The sequence below is a fragment of the Hemitrygon akajei genome, chromosome 15 (assembly GCF_048418815.1).
Source record: "Hemitrygon akajei chromosome 15, sHemAka1.3, whole genome shotgun sequence".
NCBI classification, from domain to species: Eukaryota; Metazoa; Chordata; class Chondrichthyes; order Myliobatiformes; family Dasyatidae; genus Hemitrygon; species Hemitrygon akajei.
The window spans coordinates 18284538-18309410 of record NC_133138.1 but is presented as its reverse complement, the minus strand read 5'-3'; the positions used below and the strand labels follow the sequence as shown (position 1 = coordinate 18309410).

The window sequence follows — 24873 nt, the reverse complement described above, 5'->3', positions numbered from 1 at the left end:
CAGATAGTATTAAAGGAATTGCATTTATTTTGTAGATTCAACAAGGTAAGTGCTTTTCAGAAGCATTATCAAGTCAATTTCTCATCAAGCCAAGCAAAGAGATGTTAGGATATTTGACTAAAGCAAAAAAATTTAGTTGTTTTCAAGAAAAGAAAGTCCAGTGTATTTCACATAATGAGCTGAAGAGACAATTTAAAATGGTTCTGATACTAAAAATACAAAGCAAAAAGAGCCTGGGGTGGTAAATTGATTGAAATTAGAGCGTGAGGGAGGGGTAAAACTATTAGAATATGAAAGAGAATTCTAAAATTTAGGTGTTGCCTAATTGAAAATATAAGAGAAAATGGAATTTGGTTAGAATTATGGTAACAGAAACAATTTCACATGAAATTAAGTTTGTATATGGTGAACATGGTAAAGGAAATCACTGAAAGAGCTAAGCAGAAGGCAAGGATAAGTGTTTCAACAGCAGATGAACTAATATGTCAAAATAGTCAAACATTAATCTCTTTAAATAAGATATAAAATTTTCAACAATGTAATACTAATTTCAACTAACATGATTTTAATAAAACACCATAAGCATAGCTATTACACTGATGGAAAACTTTCATTTGAAATAAACAAGCAATCATCACAATTGTGAACTCTTTAGTTAATTTAAGAGAGTTTGATTTCCAGGTTACAATCCAACAGCTCATGCAGGGAAATCACTTGAGAAGTGCAATCATTTCTGTTCCTCAATCTTCAAATTATGTTCAATGCATATATCTTCTCCAGAAAGCAATGTAAATGAAACTAGGGCGTTAATTATTTTTAGGGTATGAATCGCATTACTTATTCTCCCCACAGTCTCATTAACTCTCCCCAGATTCTACTATTAACCTACACTCTAAGGGCAATGTACAGGGGCTAATTAACATATCAACCCACATGTCTTTGACATTTTAGAGAAATCAAGAACACCTGGAGGAAACAAATGCTATTGGAAGGAGAATTTTCTAATTAAACACAGACTTCACCTAAGGTCAGGAGTAAACCCAAGTCTTTGGCAAGGAGTAGCAGCAGCTCTTCTAGTTATATCATTGTGCCACCCAAAGACTCAGCACATCTCAAGTATCTCATCAGTATAAGAGAACTGAGTCAGTGTGCAAGCAGATATGAACTAATTATCCCCTTGGTGGAGAACTGCTGAACGACTTCTTGGAGTTGCATTTTATTTGGCATAATTTGGGGAAAATGGTAGATTATTGCTTGAAATTGTTTTGTAACATTGAATCAGAAGCGCATCAAAATAAAATTACTCATTTGTATGCCTGATTGAATACATCACATATTCACCTAGCCTACAAGGAAAATACAATTGTTATTGCTGCTTGCCCCTAGATACAGTATTCAATTGGAAGCTGATTGCCAGTTTATCAAGGAGGAGAATTTCTAAGAAGTGACAGTTCTGAACTGACAGCAGTCAGTGACACCCAATCCCTACATTCTGGAAATATCATAATGGATTGGAAAACCGAAAATGGAATATACAATTCAAAAAGAAAGACTGAGCAAGAGAATGTAGGTCAGCTGACTCAACATCTGTCACTAGGAAAAAGCTGGAATCTATAATGAAAGGTGAAAGGAGATTTAGAAAATTATAGAATTGACTAGAGTCAACAGTTTTTTAATGAAAGGAACAATATGATAGACAAATATCTGAGGATATCAAGTTCAATTTATTGTCACACAAGTATAATGCCAAATGAAACAACATGGCTCGTAGTCCAAATTGCACAACACAGTACCTGTAACTCACACACACAACATAAAGTAATATCACAGATAAATAAAAATAAATAAATAATATTACAAGCAGATGTGTAAAGGGAATCAATTCTTGTAGCATATACACAATTCTGAAAATTTAGATAAGGTATCAAAAAAAAATTATGAAATAAGACAGGAGCGCACTCAACCTGGACCACTAAGCTGACACTGGTTCAGCAGCACATTTCTCATCTTAAAATTGAGTAAGTATAAGCTGATCATCTGGTTTGTTGTTCGTCCATCGTCGTCATCGATGAAGACCTCAACACCGTTAGTCACTTTCAGACTGAATGTGGTGTGTCCAAAGATGACTGGTCAGGCCAATTTGGGCACAAAATGTCCTGGCACATGTTGGGCAGATATGTGTAGGCATTACAGTTGCTGTGCTCGTGGCTCTGGACTTGCACACCTCGTGCTTATGTTGTGCTTCAGCAATGCACCTTGCTTTGTAAGCTTGACAGCCCTTATGGATAAGGCCACACTAAGTAGGGCGATTTTGTGCCAGCATTTTCCAGGCGGTCGTATCTATGTCAAATGACTTCAGGGAGGTCTTTAGTGTGTCTTAGTAATGTTTCTTCTGCCCTCCCTGTGAGCGTCTTCCAGCAGAGAGTTCCCCAGAAAGAAGCTGCTTAGGTATGCGCTCGTCCGGCATGTGGATGACATAACCTGCCCACCGGCTCTTTGCTCACATCAGCAGTGTGTGGACTGATGGTAGACTTGCTCTAGAGAGAACTTCAGTTTGCCATCTGATGCCTAATATTCTGTGATGACAAGTCATGTGGAGATGGTTGAGCTGTCTTGTATGCCTTCGATACACAGTCCACATTTCACAGGCATACAAGGCAGGTAGTGAGTACCACGGCTCTGCAGACCTTCAGTTTTATTGCTGGACTGATTCCTCGGCGTTCCCATACAGTGGAGCGCAGTCTACCAAAAGCAGAACTTGCCTTTGCTTGGCACATCCCAGGTGTTTGGACTGTACTTTATATTGGTGTACTTCAGTTTTTCAGTGTTTTCTTTCTTGTAGCCAGTTGGTGGGTGGGTGATCTGTTCACTCTTTGTGTAGGAGTGTGGGGGTGGTGGAGAGGGGGATTTTGATTCCACTGACGCTGTTCTTTCTTTGTGAGTGAGGGGGTCAGGGATTGTTATTGTGGCTGTTTTTTTTCTCTGCAGGGGAGGGGTTGGGGATGTGTTGCCATTATTGCTGTTTTCTGTAGGGGAGGGGGGCATTTTGAGGTCTGTGAATTTTGTTTCTTTTTCTTTTTCATGTGGGGGGGAATTGATGTATAGTCTTTCTGTATTTCATGGCTATCTGGAGAAGACAAATATCTGAGCTGTATTGCTCATGCGTATTTTGACAATGAAATGAACCTTTGAATCCTTTCTAGGATCTTCACTTAATTGGAGCAAAAAGCAACTTTTATTTCAGAACGCAAACATGAGGAAATCTGCAGATGCTGGAAATTCAAGCAACACACACAAAATGCATAGCCTCAGGATCGTAGGGCATCCACTTAAAACAGAGATGTAAAGAAATTTCTTCAACTTCAGGGTGGAAATTGCTGCTATAGGCAAGTGTGGAGGCCAGGTTGTTGGGTGTATTTAAGGCAGAGCTTGATAGGTTCTTGATTGGACATGGCATCAAAGACTTTGGGGAGAAGCTTGGGGAGTGGGGCTGAGGAGGGGAGAAAAGGATCAGCCATGATTGAATGGCTGACGGACTCGATGAGCTAAATGACCTAATTCTACTCACAAGTTTTATGGTCTTATTTGGATAGTCAGTATGGCTTTGTGCATAGTAGGTTGTCTCCAACTAATTTTATAGAGTTTTTCAAGAAAGTTGATGAAGACAAGGCATTGGATGTTGTCTACATGGATGTTAGCAAGGCTTTTGACAAGGTCCTGCAGGGGTGGTTGGTTAAAGTGGTTCAATTGCTTGGCATTCAAGGTGAGGTAGTACATTGGATAAGACATTGGCTTTCTGGGGGAAGACAGACAGTGGTAGTAAATGGTCACCTCTCTGACTGGAGGCCTGTGATTAGTGGAGTTCTGTAGGGGTCAGCGGTAGGTTTATTTTTTTTTGTTTTCTATATCAATGATCTGGATAATAACGTAGTTAAATGGATCAGTAAGTTTGCAATGACACTAAGATTGGGGGGTGTACTGGACAGCAAGGATGACTATCAGAGCTTGCAACAGAGTTGGGACATGTAGGAAAAATGGCAAATTAATTTTATGCAAACAAGTGCGAGATGTTGCACTACAGTAGGACCAGTCAGGGTAAGTCTTACAGAGTGAACGGTAAGGCACTGTGGACTGCGGTAGAACAAAAGGATCTGGGAATATAGGTCCATAATTCTTTGAAAGTGACATCACAGGTAGATAGGATCATAAAGAAAGCTTTAGGCACATTGGCCTTCACAAACCAAAGTACTGAGTACAGGAGATGGGAAGTTATTTTGAAGTTGTTTATGATGATGGTGAGGCCGAATTTGGAATATTGTGTGCATTTTTGGTCTCCTACCTTCAGGAAAGTTGCAAATAAGGTTGAAAGAGTACAGAAAAAAATATAAAACAATGTTGTTGGGACTGGAGGACATGAGTTATAAGGAAAGATTGAAAAGGATAGGACTTTCTTCCTTGGAACATAGAAGAATGGGGGGAGATTTGATAGAGGTACATAAAATTATGAGGAGTATAAATAGGGTATAAGCAAGCAAGCATGCATTTTCCACTGTGGTTGGGTGGGTACTACAACTAAAGGTCATGGGTTAAGGGTGCAAGGTGAAAACTTTAAGGGAAACATGAGGGGAAACTTTTTTTACTCAGAAGATGTTGAGAGCGTGGAATGAGCTACCACTGCAAGGGCTGCACACAAACTCAATTTCAATGTTTCTGAGAAGTTCGGATTTTTACACGGACATTAGGGGTACGGAGGGCTATGGACTGGGTGCAGGTCGATGGGGGTAGATAGTTTAAATAGTTCCACATAGACCAGATGGGCCAAAGTGCCTGTTTCTCTTCTGTATTTTTCTTTGACTCTAAGTGCAACATGTTCCTTTTGTTCGTCAGGACCTGAGATTCCTGGATCCCAATGATGCAGGAACCTGAATCCCAGGTCCTCTGTACCAGCTCTTCAACCACATATTCATCAAGACTATCATTTTTATCCCCGGACTCTCTAGCACATGGCTTTGGGATTAATATAGAAATCATTCCTCTGAAGCTTCTGCATTTTAATTTCTTATCCAACTACCTATACTCACTCAGTGGAACCTCATCCTTTGTTCCACCTCTGTGACCTTGCACTTCCCACAGATATCATCATCCAGGAAGACTATAAAGATCCCCCACTGCCCACATCCAGCAGGACAAGGATACCACTGCCCTATCATTCTGCCTACAGCAAATTGAAGACTGAGGATAAAACCTTACCTGTGCCTTCTTACTGATACCCTTTTCAAAGAACTGCTCTCACTTATCACACCTAGGCAACTTACTCCAGCTTTTCATGCCACAGCTTCCTCAAGCAAAGCTTCAGCTCCCTGACCTTCACTGACCCACTTTCACAATGTCTATTCCAAAATAGTGACTCCATTTAATTCTAATTTCTTTTTATCAGCTGCTGTTAATTAGCTTGTTAGCCAATCACTATTAGCCAACAATTTGAAAATGTGCCTCTTTAGAATCCTTTCAGTTAAACTCACCAGAAAGTCCCAGAACTACCTCTTTCAAATTCTCATGCCTTTCAGTCCAAGTCCCAGCTCCGAACTCGGTATCAAACTTCAAATGATATCACAAATCTTTTCCCCAGTCAAAGTGGTTTATGACATAGCATTTTCCATTAGCATTATACTGGTCTCACCCACACTATATATTCATTCTTCAATACCTGTAGAGAAAACAACATTCTTGGAAATGAGGTGATAATCAACAATGGAAAACTGTGGTAACTCAATCTTTTCCACTCCAGTCACAGCTCTGTCACCTCCACGCCAGTAGAATTCAATATCGTCTGTGGTGTACCCATCTGAAACAAAATTGGAAAGCAAATTGTTGGGGAATAAAATCATTCTTGACATTTAGCAAAGTGGAACTCTGAAACATAATCAAAGTTCAAACAGCATTACCGCTCATGTATCTTTGCATATTTTGTTCTGCACTCTCAGCAGCAAGAAACATTGTTTAATTAGCACAATATGAGGATGCATGCTTTCCTTAAATCCAACAAATAAACTTGCTGTTATCCCTTTGATTCATATATCTTCCACATCTGCACCCCCCCCCTTCTCTTTCCCCAGATCCCACAATCCCTGTTCTATTCTTTGTTTCAGGTCACCCTGCAAAAATCCTTGATCTTTTCATCAGCAGGTCTTCAACTGCTGCTCTTCAGCACAACCTTTTTGTCCTAACAATAGCTAATTTTCAGTCTGGTTGACCATCAAATTAAACTAATTATCAAAAATAGCTTTAATGGACAATAAGGCATGTTACTTTAATATAAAGTCAAATATTACCTCAGTTACATTGATAAACAGCATAACAGTGTCCCTAAATAAAGAAAAGCTCATATTTTCTGTTGGATGTCTTGAAAATCCTCAGTGGGATTGAGGGATTAAACTTCTGGCCCCTTCTCAATACGGAATGGAGCAGATTGCATCACTGAATCACAAAATTATAGATGTTTCAGCTCCAATTCACTTAAAAAATTATTTTCTATTGTATTATAAGTAACAGAGTTTGTACAATTTGTACAATGGAATCCATTAATAATGTGCTATGATCCATTACAAACTGTTCATGGTTTTATTTTAAAAAAACATTTTAGTTTGCAAGTCGCAAAAAAAAATCTCTACCCTGAGCATTCTGACGTAAGATTCCTGATTTTAAAAAAGCTTTAATGCAGATTAGCAGATTTACATACTAAGTGGAGATTTGTGACATATATGATTATATGATATATATGTACAATGTCTGAAATACATCTTATGGAAATGTTTGTTTGATGATGAACTTCAATAAAAAAAATAAATTACAAAAAAAGTGATAGAGTTTATACACATTTTTGTACTAGGAAGTGTAGAACTGTATTCATTAAGTAACACATTTACAAAAAATAAATGATGTTTATCACATAAGCACTGAAGACTCAATTTTACTATTGATCAATTAATTCTTATTTAATATAGACTCAGAAAAATAAATAATTGATAGTTGATATGATTGAAGTAGGGTTATAATAAGATGATTTGTTCTTAGTAAATATCAGAAAATGAATGTGATAGTACCACATTATTACTGGCACCAGGGAGATATTAAACCTCTCTCGTTCACTATGTTTAACAGTCGCAGTGTTTGGAATCTCTCTTTGTAGCACAGATGAAGCCACATGACAATCTGGAAACCACCAGATGGTCACAACTTACATTAGACTGTTGTTTTAATAAAAAATTAAGATACTTCAATTCACTATGAACGTAACTGTTTAATTTTACTTTGTTTAATCCATTTTCCGTAACAGAAATAAAAGCAGAATCATCATTAAATTTCCCGGAAATTAAGCTTCTGTGGTATAACGTTTGTCTGTGCAAATGTCAGAAAATTGTTATCATTTTACTTAATTTATTTGTCCTGAAGATCAAGATATTATTTCCAGATCTGTCCATGTGAATAGAGTATGATGTACGTATGCTTGGACATACACTGCACATGAACATCTGGATGCTTGAACAATTGTCGACATATACCACGGGCTATTTATATTATAAACAAACCTTCCCTGTGAACGAGGCTTCTTTTGGTATAACTGAAGGGGAATATGTCTGAATAGGTCTCAACCTGTATCATCTGGGAACCAAATGTGAGCTGATATCCTTTAAATTAATATCCTACCACTCACTGCAGTATTCCTAGGATTCCCTAGAACATTAAGCATCCATTTCTGTGTCTCCTTCAACCAAACCTCTGTTATGGCCACAAAATCATAATTCCATGTACTAAGTTCATCACCCTTGCCCCTATTACTTCTGGCATTAAAATATACACATCTCAATCTGTCCATCCCATTGTGTTAATTACCTTGCTCCTGCCTGTTCTTGCTGGTCATGACATTTAATTTCCCCTCAATCCCTCTCAATAGCACTGGCATGCTTCTTGGCCAGGATATTGGTTCCCCCAGTTAAGGTACAACATAGCCCTCATGTACAGGTCACCCCTGCCCTAGAAGAGGTTGCAAGGATACTGGCACCAATGTACACAATGATCTCTGGTTGCTCCCCTCCCCCTTTGAAAATGTTCTGTAGCTATTAAGGCATTTGCAACCCAAGCGCTCAAGATGCAACAGACCATCGTGGCGTCATTTCACAGACATAAACCCCTGCCTGTCACTCCAACTATTGAGGTTTCTATCATTATTGCTCTGCCGGACTTTACCCTTCCCTGCTGAGCTTCAGAACTAATCACAGTGCCACTAATCTGAGTGCTGTGGCATCCATTTAGAACTGAGAGGAGGAGGAATTTCTGTGGAATCTGTTGCCATTCGGTGAACTTAAGGATGTACATGTTCATCAAAGTTCAAAGCACATATATGTCGTCATATACAACTCTGAGATTAATTTTCTTGTGGGCATTCTCAACAAATCTATAGAATAATAACTATAACAGAATCAATGAACTAGAGTGCTCAAACAGAGTGCAGAAGACAACAATCTGTGCAAATATAAATATCAATAAATAGCAATAAATATCAAGAACATGAGATGAAGAGTCCTTGAAAATGAGTCCATTGGTTGTGGGAACATTTCAATGACAGAGCAAGTGAAGTCCCCTTTGGTTCAAGAGCCTGGTGGTTTAAGGTAGTAGCTGCTCTTGAACCTGGTGGTGTGAGTCCAGAGGCTCTTGTACTTCTTTTTCTTGATGGCAGCAGCGAGAAGAGAGAATGTCCTGGATGGTGGGGGCCCCTGATGATGGATGCTGCTTTCTTGTGACAGCATTTCATGTATATGTGCTCAATGGTTGGGAAGGCTTTACCTGTGATGTACTGAGCTGTATCCACTACCTTTGTAGAACTTTCTGTTCAAGGGTCTTGGTGTTTCCACACCAGGTTGTGATGTAGCCAGTCAACATACTTTGCACTACACATCTATAGAAATGTGTCAGATTTTTAGATGTTATGCCAAATCTCTGCAAACTCCCAAGAAAGTGGAGGCACTGCTGTGCTTTCTTCATAATTGCACTTACATGCTGGGCATAGGACAGGTCCTCTGAAAAAAATAACACCTGGGAATTTAAAGTTGCTAACCCTCTCCACCTCTGATCAGACTGACCCATGGACATCTCTTTTCTTGACTGGAAAGGTGGGGTGGTTAAGGATTATGGGAGAAGGCAGGAGAATGGGGTTGAGAAAATAAAATCAGGCATGATCGAATAGTGGAGCAGATTCAATAGGTCAAATAGCCTCATTCTGTTCCTATATCATATGATGTTATGTAATGCAGACAAAGGGAATTAACGTTGATCAGCATCACTGTCAGCATGAACAACATGGATCAATAATGCCCATTTCTGTCTTCAGGATTCTCTGAATCTGTCAAGGCACTGGAGTAGGGATCCAATCCCAGACTCAGTACTGTGTACACAGTGATATTAATTGAGTTACAAATCCCAAGGTGTAAACAAAGTCAGCGTCAAAGTTCAGGCAGAGATCAAAACATCCAGAGAAATCCAAAAACCAGAAGCAGGAAACAGGCAGAGTCAATGTTCAGATAGACAGAGTACAGATACGAATATTAGAAAGGCTCAGGAAAACTCACTGGCACAATCTGGCAACAAACAGGTGAAAACACAGGACTGAAATACACTGAGCAATAAACAGAGAGGCAGATGATCGATGGAGCACAATGGGACACAGGTGGCAGCAATACAGGTAATAATGAGAAACAGATGAGAGACGGAGTACTCAGTAATACAGGGGCTGGAGTAGAGCAGGAGTGGGGACAGGAGCACATGGCAATAAAAAAAAACAGACTGACAGGTAGGGGGAAAACACACAAAAAGACAGAGCTCAACTGGTGGTACTGACAGAACCTATGAACTGCTGAGGAATATTTGTACTCATTGTTGTTGGCAATTTGTTTGTAAGGGCCCTTTTGAAAAGATTTCTTGATGCAAGATGCCACCATAAAGAGTTTACATAATTTCAGGACTAGATGTTCAACCATTTGTTACCTTAAAAAGAAAGGCTTGGAGGGATATGGGTCAAATAGGACTAGTTTGGATGAGTATCTGGTTGGTATGGGCAAGATGGGCAGAAAGGCTTATTTCCATGCCATATTACTCGAGGACTCCATGATACCAATTGACAAACCCTAAACTATGTGCTTGTTACAAGTCAAAATCTGCAAATGAGCACCTGTATAACATTTATTGAGCTATAAAAGGCCATTCACATGATTAGCAGGATCAGCATCTACCAATTTGTATTGAAAATTTGCTGCCTTTAAAAGGTGCTATATATTTTGAGAAGTTTCACAAGGGAATAAAGCCAACTGATCAGTATGAGAATAAGATATGCTCAAAAATGAGTATAAGAATAAAATAAGTCCAATAATGATTCTAGCATAAAAGAATGATGTATCTAAACATCCATCTACCTAGGTATCATCACATATATTTCTTTGAAGCACATTTTTTCAGATCAATTTAGAATGCTACTAGAAGTTGATTAGGATCCTGTTCAACATCAGATGATTTCAGAGTCAAAGATCATTTGATGCTAAGTAATATTTTGATTCAGAATCTGCTTCTTCCGAACACTCTATATTCATCTCTAACACACCTCACAAATTATCAGGCTAAATAGTTTTCTGAAATATATTCTGTTCTGCATGCTCAGAATGATCAAAAACAGCTGTTTTGGCACATGGTACCTATATCCCACTTCAAAACTGTGTCAATAATGTTATGCCGTTGGCCCCCTCCTTTGTGAAAATCGCAAGAACTCTAGTTAAGGGGGGGTCAACTGACCCAAGAGAGAGAGACGTGCGAAAGACCACGTTCTCCCAAGAAGCAGAATAAAGATGACTTTGACTATTGTCTCATGGAGACCACCTGAAAAGCCCTCGGGCAAAGTGGGCTGGTTGAGAGAGAGATCGCATTACCTGCAACTTGATTGACACCTGCGATCCCGTGAAGAAGTATAAAGACGGGTCTGAGGGGAGGACCCTCAGATGCACCAAGGAAACACACGAAGGAGAAACGCTAGAAATCCTGCGACAGCGTTTTAATAGCTACAGCCGGTGGTGGGGTTCGTGTGCGTCCTTCCCTTGCCTGGGATTGGCGACTTCACCACGGAAGACGGCCTAGCTACAGGGGAAGCCACAGATGAGAGTCCATTCCCCCAACGAGACTTCCGACTACCTCCTACAGGTTGGAAAACCTGTCGGGTAAATGCTTCATGTTCTCTGTCTTTCTAATAAAAGTGCACCAACGCGACACTTCCGCCGGCAACTAAGTGAAACTGCTGTGATCTAAAAGACTTTTAGATATCCAGCGAACGATATAAAATCTACATTACCCCTAGACGATGATCGAGCTTGTGTTTTGAATGATTATTACACCGGTGTTTAGATTGAGTTTTGACGATGTATATGATCTGAATGTTTTGTATTAACCATACGTTTGTGCCCCTTTTTGAATAAAACGTTTGAAAATAGTAGCATCCGACTCAGCTGACCCATCTATCTTTGCTGGTAAGTTACCTGGTTACGGGGTTTACGTAACAAGTGGGGGCTCGTCCGGGATTTGAAACCAAACGGGAGGGTCAGTGAGGGTCAGTCCAAACTTAAATCTGGTTACGCAGATAGCCAGACGGGAAACCAGCAAAGATGGATGTGGGTGAATTTATGAGAGACCCGACGGTAGAGGTGCTAGGGAAGGCTACAAAATCAGACTTGGTAAATTTGGCGCAGGCGTTAGACCTCACAGCGGTGAAGCCAGCAATGAAAAAGCAGGAAGTGCGAAGGGTCATACACCAGCATTACGTTGGGAAAAAGGTGTTTGCAGCTGAGGATTTGGAAAATATCCCCGAAAAGAGATTAGCGAGTGGGACAGATCAGGTAGAGTTGGAGAAAGCAAGGCTGGACTATGAGCTTAAAGTAAAGCAGCTAGACGTAGAAGCAGCTGAAAAAGAAGCCGAGAGAGCTGAGAGGGAAAAAGAAGCCGAGAGAGCCGCAAAGGAAAGGGCTGTGGAAAGAGAGCATGTGTTCAAACTAAAGCAGCTAGAAGCAGAAGAGAAAGAGAAACAAAGGAGCCATGAATTGGAGCTGGACAGGCGAAAGCAAGAGCGAAGAACTCAAGGGGAAGAGAGAGAGGAGGGGTTTGATATTAGTCGGGCGTTGAGGTTGGTCCCCCCGTTCGAGGAAACGGATGTTGATAGTTATTTCTTGATTTTTGAGAAGGTGGCAAGGAATCAAAAGTGGCCCAGAGAGCAGTGGGTGGCGTTGTTACAAAGTGTGTTACGAGGGAAGGCACAGCGGGTATATGCCGCGCTGCCCCCAGAAAGGGACGGAAATTATGCTCAAGTAAAGGAGGCCATTCTCCGAGGTTACGAGTTGGTACCTGAGGCGTATAGACAAAGGTTCCGAAATTTAAGAAGAGGGTGGAATCAAACATATACCGAGCTAGCCCATGAGAAGGGTGTGCTCTTGGACCGTTGGAGCACAGCTGAAAAGGTGGCCGAGAACTATGAGCGTCTCAGGGAGTTAATTTTGATTGAGGAATTTAAAGGTTGCGTTCCGGAAGAGATCCGAATGTATTTAAATGAGAGGACGAATCAGTCCATCTCAGAGATGGCTAGGGTCGCAGATGAATATGCCCTAACCCACAAGACAAAGTTTTCCTCGCCAAAAAGTTACCCGAGAGACCGTTGGAATGGTAGGGAAAGTCCGCCGGCTGAGGCGGAGATCCCGCCGGGAGCTAGCAGAAAAAGTGAGGATAACCGACAGGAGACCTGGAGATCTCCTGGTTTAACCTGTTTTAATTGTGGGAAGGTGGGTCATATCGCATCAAACTGCTTTGCTCCGAGAAAGGAGCCAGAGAGGGAGAGAGCAGCGACCCCTATCGGGCGTGCAGTGGTAATCAGGAAATTGACAAGAGGGCCCCAGGTAGATGGAGTACCGGAGGGGAGGGAGACATTTAGTTCCGAAGGAACCGTGTCTTTGAGGGAAGGGGACCCCCCCCCATCCCCGTACGAATTTGGAGAGACACGGGGGCGGAACTATCGTTAATTAGCCGTAATGTGTTAAATTTCGGCCCTCGGACGGGGGAGGTTGCCCTGAGAGGAATCGGGAACCAGACCGCGGTCGTGCCTTTGCATAGGGTCTTTCTTGATTGCGAGTTGGTGTCGGGACCTGTGGAGCTAGGAGTCCTGCCGGAATTACCGGGGGAGTGCGTGGACCTCCTGTTGGGTAATGACCTCGCGGGTGGGAAGATCGGAACCGCCCTGATAGTTGAGGCCCCGCCCATGGAGTCCCCGAGCTATCGCGCATGCGCGGTCACTCGCAGCCTGTCGAGAGCGGCGGCTGGGACAGCGCGCAGTTTGAAATTGGCCCAGACGTTTTTACCGACCCTACACCACGAGGGTTCAGAGGGTGGTAAAACAGAAGGTAGTAAAGTAAAAGGGGGTAAGGGCGAGGAGATAGCTCCCCCCTTAGTGAAGAGAAAGGTCCTAGAGGTAGGAAATAAAGATGAGAAACGGATAAAGCTGTTAAAACGTCCAGAGTTGGACGTGGTTGATCTGTCTGGTTTGGCAGAATTGTTTGGAGAAGTTGAGAGTTCTAAAGATGTTCTCGATGGTCCCGAGAGTGAAATGAGGGCAGTCTTAGAGGAGAAGGGTATCCTTGCTGTGGAGAAGTCAGCTGACATGGCCGAGGAGGTTGTTTCAGCTCGCAGGGTTGCGCCTTCCCCAACAGGGGGCTGCCTGGAGAGTAACTGGAAGGAGGGGGGGACGTTAGAATTTGGAAAAGGTACGGGTGTTGAAAGCCTGGAAGAGGCCAATGTCCCGTTTGAGTGTGTCCAAGATGGGGATGCACATGGTGCTGAACCTAGTCACGGAACTCAAGGGAAAGGGGAATGTGTAGTTCCCAAATTGAATGAAGAAAATTTAAAGGCTGGACTGATATCAAAAGCAACAACCAGGCTACAGAGACAATGGCTTGGTACCACAAAACCTGTGAATCAATTACAGGTTGTGTTGGAAGGTAAAGGGGCCCCACACGCTATTGTTATTCCAGAGTGTGGTGTGAAAAGGCAGAATTTGAAATGCTGTCTGAAGATCGCTTGCGGATCTTAAATTGGAAACTAATAGCATGACGGGTCCTGAAGAGAAAAACGACAAATTGCCTAAAATTAAGGAATTGGGTGGTTTAAGTTTGGAACACGCTGATAAAATAACTCCTATGAAAGGAGCGGGAGAAAGCCTATTTCGCCAGGGTGCCCAAGATCGCCACGAGGGAATTAACCGGAAAAGAGGCGAGGGTTAATGGGGACGCGATTTTTAAAATAGCAGAAGCCGGTTTTAAGGGATTTTGACAAAGTATGTGAATAATAAAGACAACACCCATGGAAGCTTGACTGTTAAGTTTGAAAGTAACATAAAAATTTGTCTTTTGCATGAACCTTTGTAGATGTATGTAAGCTAAGATCACACCTCCTTAGTTATGTTGCTGAAGAAAGCAAATAAATAAGGTGGTTATTGAGCTGAAGTTTGATGCTACCAGGCGTTAGTATGGCACATGAGGTTAAGGTATTAAAGAAAAGGGGCACTGTACTTGTTACCTGTTTAGATACTGACTTGAATGTATAACAGTAGTACTTTGTGAAGAGAAAAGCTTGTGTAGTATGTAGATTCAAAAAAAAAATTCCTGTGTCAACCTGTTTTTAACCGCTGGTTAAAAACCCATTATGGGGGGAGGTGTTATGCCGTTGGCCCCCTCCTTTGTGAAAATCGCAAGAACTCTAGTTAAGGGGGGGTCAACTGACCCAAGAGAGAGAGACGTGCGAAAGACCACGTTCTCCCAAGAAGCAGAATAAAGATGACTTTGACTATTGTCTCATGGAGACCACCTGAAAAGCCCTCGGGCAAAGTGGGCTGGTTGAGAGAGAGATCGCATTACCTGCAACTTGATTGACACCTGCGATCCCGTGAAGAAGTATAAAGACGGGTCTGAGGGGAGGACCCTCAGATGCACCAAGGAAACACACGAAGGAGAAACGCTAGAAATCCTGCAACAGCGTTTTAATAGCTACAGCCGGTGGTGGGGTTCGTGTGCGTCCTTCCCTTGCCTGGGATTGGCGACTTCACCACGGAAGACGGCCTAGCTACAGGGGAAGCCACAGATGAGAGTCCATTCCCCCAACGAGACTTCCGACTACCTCCTACAGGTTGGAAAACCTGTCGGGTAAATGCTTCATGTTCTCTGTCTTTCTAATAAAAGTGCACCAACGCGACACTTCCGCCGGCAACTAAGTGAAACTGCTGTGATCTAAAAGACTTTTAGATATCCAGCGAACGATATAAAATCTACATTACCCCTAGACGATGATCGAGCTTGTGTTTTGAATGATTATTACACCGGTGTTTAGATTGAGTTTTGACGATGTATATGATCTGAATGTTTTGTATTAACCATACGTTTGTGCCCCTTTTTGAATAAAACGTTTGAAAATAGTAGCATCCGACTCAGCTGACCCATCTATCTTTGCTGGTAAGTTACCTGGTTACGGGGTTTACGTAACAAGTGGGGGCTCGTCCGGGATTTGAAACCAAACGGGAGGGTCAGTGAGGGTCAGTCCAAACTTAAATCTGGTTACGCAGATAGCCAGACGGGAAACCAGCAAAGATGGATGTGGGTGAATTTATGAGAGACCCGACGGTAGAGGTGCTAGGGAAGGCTACAAAATCAGACTTGGTAAATTTGGCGCAGGCGTTAGACCTCACAGCGGTGAAGCCAGCAATGAAAAAGCAGGAAGTGCGAAGGGTCATACACCAGCATTACGTTGGGAAAAAGGTGTTTGCAGCTGAGGATTTGGAAAATATCCCCGAAAAGAGATTAGCGAGTGGGACAGATCAGGTAGAGTTGGAGAAAGCAAGGCTGGACTATGAGCTTAAAGTAAAGCAGCTAGACGTAGAAGCAGCTGAAAAAGAAGCCGAGAGAGCTGAGAGGGAAAAAGAAGCCGAGAGAGCCGCAAAGGAAAGGGCTGTGGAAAGAGAGCATGTGTTCAAACTAAAGCAGCTAGAAGCAGAAGAGAAAGAGAAACAAAGGAGCCATGAATTGGAGCTGGACAGGCGAAAGCAAGAGCGAAGAACTCAAGGGGAAGAGAGAGAGGAGGGGTTTGATATTAGTCGGGCGTTGAGGTTGGTCCCCCCGTTCGAGGAAACGGATGTTGATAGTTATGATCCACTCTCCTCTAGCAGATTCCTCCTTCTATAGCCCTTTGTCTTTTCCACTTATCACTTACCAGTTTCTTACTTCATCGCCTCTCCCCCACCCCACCTGGTTTACCTATCACCTTCTAGCTTGTCCCCCTTTCCCTTTCCCTACCTTCTTATTCTGGCATCTTCTCCCTTTCTTTTCAGTCCTAATGAAGAGTCTTAGCCTGAAACATTGACGTTGTTTATTCTTTTCCATAGAAGCTGTCTGACCAGCATTTTGTGTGTGTTGCATACTTAGCTACCTCATGTGCCTAGATCAACAATATAGCAACCATGAACATAAAGGATTCTATCAGACTTTTACCTTACATACTTTTCTTTATGATTTTGAAAACTGGATCAAACAGAGATTAAATACCTTCCACATCTCAGGGAATTACTAATAGTTACTTACAAAGAGGTTCTTGTCATAACTTGTTGATTGCCCATGCATATTGTGATATGCATTCGTAACCTTTGATGACTGAGATACAGAATGCATTTACCTTAAAATGTTAGCTCTATACTATGCTTTTCCAACATTTTATGCACTGCACATGACATGAGGGATATCTGCAGTTTCAATCCAATGGTGAAATGATGGAAGGTTGCATTATTCCTATTGGGAAGTGCCATAATCACTTGGTCTGGAAAATACTAGCATATTTACCACAACTAGCAACCAAAAAGTTCACATAAAGCACTGAATGCTCCAACCTCCATGTGATTTGGTTTGCCACTTGCTTGTTGAGCTCCGCTTGTACAACATTGCTCAAGTAACTTGATCACGCCTGCTCTCATCTGTAAAAAAAATAGGTGAACTTCTTTCTGCAAAGGGGAGTGAGATACTTGCAACATTTCATTGATCAGGCACAGAGCACAAAAGTTGGGACAGCATGTTAGTCTGAGAGACCACATATGGACCATTGTGTATAGTTCTGCCAGCTATAGGAAGTAAGGCATTAAGCTGGAAAGAGCACATAAGATTCACAGTGATATTATCCTACATGAAGCATTTGAATTATAAGGAGAGACTAGATTGGCTGTGGCTTTTCTCCCCGGGGCTGAGGAGTGACTTTACAGAGGCGTATAAAATCATGAGGCACATAGATGAGGTGAATGATCACAGTCTTTTTTGGTTGAGTGACTTCCAGTGTCATGAGGAAATATATGAATTAAGACCATAAGACAAAAGATCAGAATTATACCATATGGCCTATCAAGTCTGCTCTGCCATTACATCATAGCTGATTTATTATCCCTCGCAATCCCATTCTCCTGCCTTCCGCCATAACTTTTGACACCTTGACTAATCTTGAACCTATTAACATCCGCTTTAAGCATCCCCAATGACTTAGCCTCCACAGCTGCCAGTGGCATTAAATTCTACAGCTTCACCACCCTTTGGCTATGGAAATTCCTTCTCAACTTTGTTCTAAAGGGATGCGCTTGTAGACTGAGGCTGTGCCCTCTGGTCATAAACTCCCCTACTATTGGAAACAGTTTCTCCACATCCATTCTGTCTAGGCCTAATATTCAATAGGTTTCAATTAAATCACCACTCATTCTTGACAACTCATGTGAGAAAAGACCTAGAGCCACCAAACACTCATCATATGTTAACCCTTTCATTCCTGGAATCATTCACATAAACCTTCTCTGGATCCGCTCTAATACCAGTACTTTTCGTAGACAAGGGTCCCAAAATTTCTCACAATACTCCATGTGCAGTCTGCCCAATGCCTTATGAAGCCTCAGAATTACAATCCTTGCTGTTATATTCTAGTCCTCTTGAAATGAATGCTAATTCATTTAACTTCCTTGCCACTGACTCAACCTGCAAGTTAATCTTTGAGGAATACTGCACAAGGACTCTCAAGTCACTTTGGGAGTCCATTTGAAATACATAATCAGCAGTGTTTTTGCTGTTATTTTAGTTCTAGCATGGCTTCCTTCCATTTACATTCTGTCACAGTCAGTAGGTTTCCCAAATAGAGTAAGGGGTTATACAGGATGAAAGCAGGCTTTAAGACCTAATTCATTCATGCTGATCTAATGGCTACCTGACTAAATCACAGATCTTGGATCTAACATTAAAGATAAATGAATCATTTTTAATCAAGTACTATGTTTATTATTAATGAGATGGTTCAGACAATGTCAAGCTGCAATGTCCACGAGATCATAGCTCAGATACAGTTGATTTTATGTTTGTAGGGTTGGTTTTGGGGACAGCGCGGGAGTTAGGGGTCAGGTTAGGATTTAGGAACAGGGATGAGGGGAGTTAGAGGTTAGGCCAGAGTCCAGGTTGGGGTGTTCCATATTCAAAGGCCAGTGGTCCCCCCGGACAGATAATTGTTGGTAAACATTGTGCAAAAAGACCAGTGACTGGCTGTATCACCGTCTGGTGTGGGGGATATCAAATATCAAAGTAGGCTGCAGAAAGTTGTAAAATTAGTCAGCTCCATCAGGGGTACAAGCCTCCATAGTATCCAAGATATCTTCAAGGTGTAGTGCTTCAGGATGGTTGCATCCATAAATAAGGACCCCCACCATCCAGGACATGCCCTCTTCTCATTGTTACCATCAGGAAGGAGGTACAGAAGCCTGAAGGCATACACTCAGCAATTCAGGGTATAGCTTCTTCCCCTCTGCCATCTGATTTCTAAGTAGGCATTGAATCCATGAACATTATCTTACTACTTGTTTCATTTCTGTTTTTGTACTATTTATTTTAACTTAACTATTTAATATACAAATATATATTTACTATAATTCATTTTTTCTGTACTTATCATGTATTGCATTATACTGCTGCCACAAAGTTAACAGTGATATTAAACCTGATTCTGATCGCCTTGTGACTTCTCCAGGACAGCGCATCCTGCAGGGTTGGCAGCTACCAGGATCAAATCTCCATACAACAGGAGGCACAAGGACTGATGACCTTCCCCCTGGAATGTGAGTCCTGAGGCTGAAGGTCCATGCAAGTCCAAAGTATGAGGCCTGGAGTTCGTGATCCTGTGATCAGTGAGAGTTGATTAAAGCTGTTAGGTTGAGGTTCAAAGCCAATGAATCCGGAAGCTGAGTCCCGATGTCTGTGAGCATACTGGGGAATTCTGAGGCCCAATGCCTGTGAGTCCGTATGTCCGCTGGAGGCAGAGAGAAGGCCTGCCCTGGTGTTGGAGGCCTGCCTACATGGGAGTTGGGAGGTGGGTGTGGGAAGGAGGAAACGGGCTGGTTCTGCTGTTGTTACAACTGTTCCTTGTGTTGTTCTGCTGAACATTGTGGGCATGGTATGTTGACGCCTGAATGTGCACGTTGTTCATGCAAGTGACGCATTTCACTATATGCTTTGATTTAAATGTGATAGATAATTGAAACTGAATCTATTTTAATAATCCAGTAAAAGATCCTATCCTTTATCCCATACTAAGCAAAATTATGTTAAAATTAGTTGACAATTTTAGTTAACTAATTTTCCATCTTTAAAAGTTATAAACCTTTTTGAAGCAATGATCAACAAAAATACTTTGCCCTCATATGTAAAAAATCAATAGAGAAAATATGAGGATACATTCCAAAGTCTCATACATGGCCTGAACAAAAATAAAGCTCTAATGAAAGTTACTGATGAGATTTTAAAGCACATCACAATGCTTAAATCAGAGACAGAAATATTTTGAACATTTATTGGAAATATTCATAATTCACAAGAGCAGAAAACTTTGAATTTTTCAATTCATAGAGGAGACACTATTAAAAAGCTTTTATGTTGATTGCTAATTCTGATCCCCTTGTGACCACTCCAGGACAGCACATCCTACAGAGTTGGCAGGTGCCAGGATGCTGAACTATCCTTATAATATTTCTATCATGTGCAAAGGGAAAATGAAGAAAGCAGCTTGTGAAAAAATGTCTATTCTGTCATTAAAATGGACACATTTTTACAAGGTAGAATCATGGGGATAATTAATTTACAGGTGAACATTTCAGTCTGCAATATCCAGCATCTTTGTCACATTTTTATGCAACTTGAGCTGGAGAGTGAACAAATGAATGAATTTCCATTGACACCATTCATAGCTTCTTAAATAATTGTTCTGTGTTGGACAATCCCTAACATTTCACAATGAAGTCTAACACACTGCTACATTCACAGTTGTGGGTTGTAGATGGTTCGTATCCTGCTTGGAGGGCAATGACTAATGGTGTTCCACTGGGATCTGTTCTGGGACCCCTCCTTTTGGTGATTTTTATAAATGATCTGGATGAAGAAGTAGAAGGGTGGGTTAATATGTTTGCTGATGACACAAAGGTTGGGGATGTTGTGGGTATTCTGGAGGGTTGTCAGTGGATACAGTGGGACATCGATGGGATGCAGAACTGGGCTGAGAAGTGGCAGATGGACTTCAACCCAGATAAGTATGAAGTGGTTCATTTTGGTAGGTCCAGTTGGAAGACAGAATATACATAAATGGTAAGACTCTTGGCAGCGTGGAGGATCTGATAGATCTTGGGGTCCATGTCGATAGGACACTCAAAGCTGCTGCGCAGGTTGACACTGTTGTTAAGAAGACAGATGGTGTGTTGGCATTCTTCAACTGTGGGATTGAGTTCAAGAGCCGTGAGGTAATGTTATAAATATTAGACCTTGGTCAGACCTACTTGGAGTACTGTTCAGTTCTGGTCACCTCACTACAGGAAGGATGTGGATACTATACGGAAAGTGCAGAGGAGACTTAAAAGGATTTTGCCTGGATTGAAGGGAATACCTTATGAGAATAGGCTGAGTGTACTTGGCCTTTTCTCCTTGAAGTGATGGAGGATGAGAGGTGACCTGATCGAAGTGTATAAGATAATAAGGGGCATTGATCATGTGTATTGCCAGAGGCTTTTTCCCAGGGCTGAAATGGCTAGCACTTGGGGGCATAGTTTTAAGGTGCTTGGAAATAGGAACCAAGGGAATGTCAGGGGTAAGCTTTTCACACAGAGAGTGGTGGTGCATGGGATGCACTGCTGGAGCGGTGGTGGAAGTGGATACAAGAGCCTCTTAGATAGATACATGGAGCTTAGAAAAATAGAGGGCTGTGCCCTAGGGAAACCTTAGGCAGTCTCTAGAGTAGGTTACATGGCCGGTGCAACATTGAGGGTCAAAGGACCTGTAGTGTGCTGTAAAGTTCTATGTTCTATATTATTATGTTAAAATATATTCTATTTATTTTGGTTACCATTCTGGAAATAGACAATACCTAATTACCTGTAAATATAGACATAATAGTCATAGGAGCTACAGTACAGAAATGGGTCCTTTAGCCCAGTAATACTTTGACACCTACGAGGAGGCATTATCAGTGTGCTGTTAATTGTGGTGTGTCCCCCGAATGCTTGGCTTTTACATACTTGTCAATCAGCTAACTCAACCCAACCACCAATCACCCAAATTTAATATTGAATTATTTCCAATATTAAAGGCATTTAATTGACTATTGATTAATGTTTTTAAATATTCATGTTGAGTTTCCTTATAGTGTTGTATACAGTGTACATACGAATCTTGTCGTCATGATGGAAGTCCACAAGTTTACCCCGGTAACTTCGCTAAGTGCTAATATTTATCCCTATCAATACCAACACTAATCTCATTTACCTGTATCAGAACATATTCTTCTATACTTTCCCTACATAACTGCAATACTATCTTATCCACCATCTATTCTGGCAGCACATTCAAAATTTCAACCATTCTTTGTATAAAAAGGATATTTGTAACATCACAGAAATCTCCTGCCTCTCATTTTTTGATATCACTACTATGGGAAAAAGATTTTGACTACCTATATGCCTCTTATAATCCTATATACTTTTACCAGGTCACCCATCAGCATCCTTTGCAACAGAAAAAGCAAGCCTATTCTATAAAATCCTCCTCATAGCTGGTCTTCTAATCAAAGCAACATTCTGTTTAATCTCACTTATACTCCCAACAATATCCAAAGGTGTATACTTGTTGCTGAGGGAAATGGTGACAGGGACTGACTGCCTATTTGCCAAACCTCTCCTGGTGATCACCCATCTATATGAAACCTGTATTTTGCGTGTGACTACCACAGTTAAAGTCTCATCTATGAAGCCCTCAACCTCCTGGATAACACTGATTGAATACATCCAGATCCAGCTCCAGTTCCCTGACCCAATCTGTCAGAAGCTGCAGCTGGGTGCACTTCCTGCAAATGTAGTCTTCAGGGAGTCCATAATGTTCCCTGACTGCTCACATCATGCAGCATTAACATTCCACCACCTTAGCTAACATCCAGACTGCACTGAATTGAGGACCAAGGATGAACACTCTCTAGTACAATCACATTCTTCCTATAGTATAGCAGTCAGGACTGCCACAATACTCAACCACAAACCACAAGCATTATTTTGTGAAGTTACAACATTGCATTTCAAATTTATATTCAATATTGAAGACAATTATATCATATGCTTTTTTAATCAACCTGTCCACTTGTATTGACACTTTCAATGACTGTGGATTGGACCTCTAGGTTTGTTAGTTCATTAACATTTCTCAAACTATATTCTTTATTGAATGTCTGACTCAAAATTAATCACCTTGTATTTGACAGAATTAAGCCCTATTTGGCTATAGTCTGCCCTACTTCCCAAACAATTCATATCCTGCTAGCCCTTGACAATCATCAATTGTCATTTTATCCACAAACTCACCTGTACAATACAAATACTTATGTCAGGATGCTGTTCAATAACTATAGCTCAGCATTTAACACCATCATTCCTACAGTCCTGATTGAAAAACTACAGAACCTGGGCTTCTGTACTGCCCTTTGCAACTGGATCCATGACTTCCTAACCAGAACCACAATATGTGCATTTAGGTAATAACATCTGTACCTCGCTGATGATCAACAGTGGCGCACCTCAGGGATGTGTGCTTAGTCCACTACTCTATTCTCTCTATACCGATAAACACACAGAAAATGCTGGAGGAATGTAGCAGGCCAGACAGCATCTATGGAAAAAAGTACAGTAGACATATTGGCCCATAGATGCTGCCTGGCCTGCTGAGTTCCTCCAGCATGTTGTGTGTCTTGCTGGATTTCCAGCATCTGCAGATTTTCTCTTGTTTGTCTTGTTTGTTGTCTCCATACCCATGACTGTGTGGCTAGGCATAGCTTAAAAGCCATCTATAAATTTGCTGTTGATATAACCATTGTTGGCAGAATCTCAGATGCTGCTGGGAGGGCATATAGGAGCGAGATATACCAGCTAGTTGAGAGGTATTGCAGCAACAACCTTGCACTAAATGTCAGTAAGACCAAAGAGCTGATTGTGGACTTCAGAAAGGGTAAGACGAGGGGAAACCAACCAATCATTATACAGGGATCGGAAGTGGACAGAGTAAAGAATTTCAAGTTCCTGGATGTCAAGATCTCTGAGGATCCATCCTGATCCCAACATATCAATGCAGCTATAAAGGCAGCAAGACAGTGGCTAGATTTCATTAGGAGTTTGAGGAGATTTAGTTTATCATGTAAAACACTCATAAACCTCTACAGATATACTGTGGAGAGCATTTTGTCTGGCTGCATCACCATCTGGTGGGTGGGGTTTACTGCATAGGATTGTAGTAAACCGCAAAGAGTGGTAAAATTAGTTCAAAGGTACATTTAGTGTCAGAGAAATATATACAATATACATCCTGAAATGCTTTTTCTTTGCAGCTCCATCATGTATACTAGCCTTCATAGTATCCAAAACATCTTCAAGGAGTGGTGTCTCAGAAAGGCAGCATCCATCATTAAGGACCCTTACTACCCAGAACATGCCCTCTTCTCATTGTTACTGACAGGAGGGAGATACAGAAGCCTGAAGGCACACACTCAGGGATTCAGGAACAGCTTCTTCCCCTCTGCCATCCAATTTCTAACTGGACTTTGAACCCATGAACACTACCTCAGTAATTTTTTTTATTACCATTTAATATACATATATATACACTTACTGCAATTCAGTTTTTTTCTATATTTATCATATATTACAATTACAAGACAATATCACCTGACAGTGCAGGTGATGCTTCTCTCCCAAATGCGCTGAATAACTTCTACACCCAGTTTGAGGCGGAAAATTACATGGCGGCAAGGAAGTCCACCCCTCCTACAAATGACCAGGTGCTGTGTCTCTCAGTGGCCAATGTGAGAACCCTGTGCAGGGTCAACCCACAGAACGCTGCTGGGCCAGACAACATCGCTGGTAGAGTGCTCTGAGGATGTGCAGACCAGCTAGCAGATGTTCTCACTGACATCTTCAACATCTCCCTGAGCAGCGCCACCATTCCAATGTGTTTCAAGGACGCCACCATCGTCCCCGTGCCGAAGAAGTCTTCAGTGTCCTGCCTAAATGACTACTGTCCCATTGCACTTACATCCATCATCATGAAGTGTTTCGAGAGGCTCGTCATGAGGCATATCAAGACCCTGCTGCCCCCCTCACTGGACCCCCTGCAGTTTGCGTACCGTCCCAGCTGCTCAACAGATGATGCCATTTTGACCACCCTC

General features: G+C 41.6%; 1 protein-coding gene across 1 annotated transcript in view; it reads right to left on the bottom strand.

Moving 5' to 3' along the window:
* Positions 1-24873, bottom strand: part of LOC140739195 (gamma-aminobutyric acid receptor subunit beta-2) — a 185969-nt gene that overhangs the window by 33970 nt on the left and 127126 nt on the right. The window contains exon 6 of the mRNA XM_073067265.1: positions 5708-5845. Coding sequence (XP_072923366.1) covers positions 5708-5845 — 138 coding nt within the window. The remainder of the gene's footprint in view (positions 1-5707; positions 5846-24873) is intronic.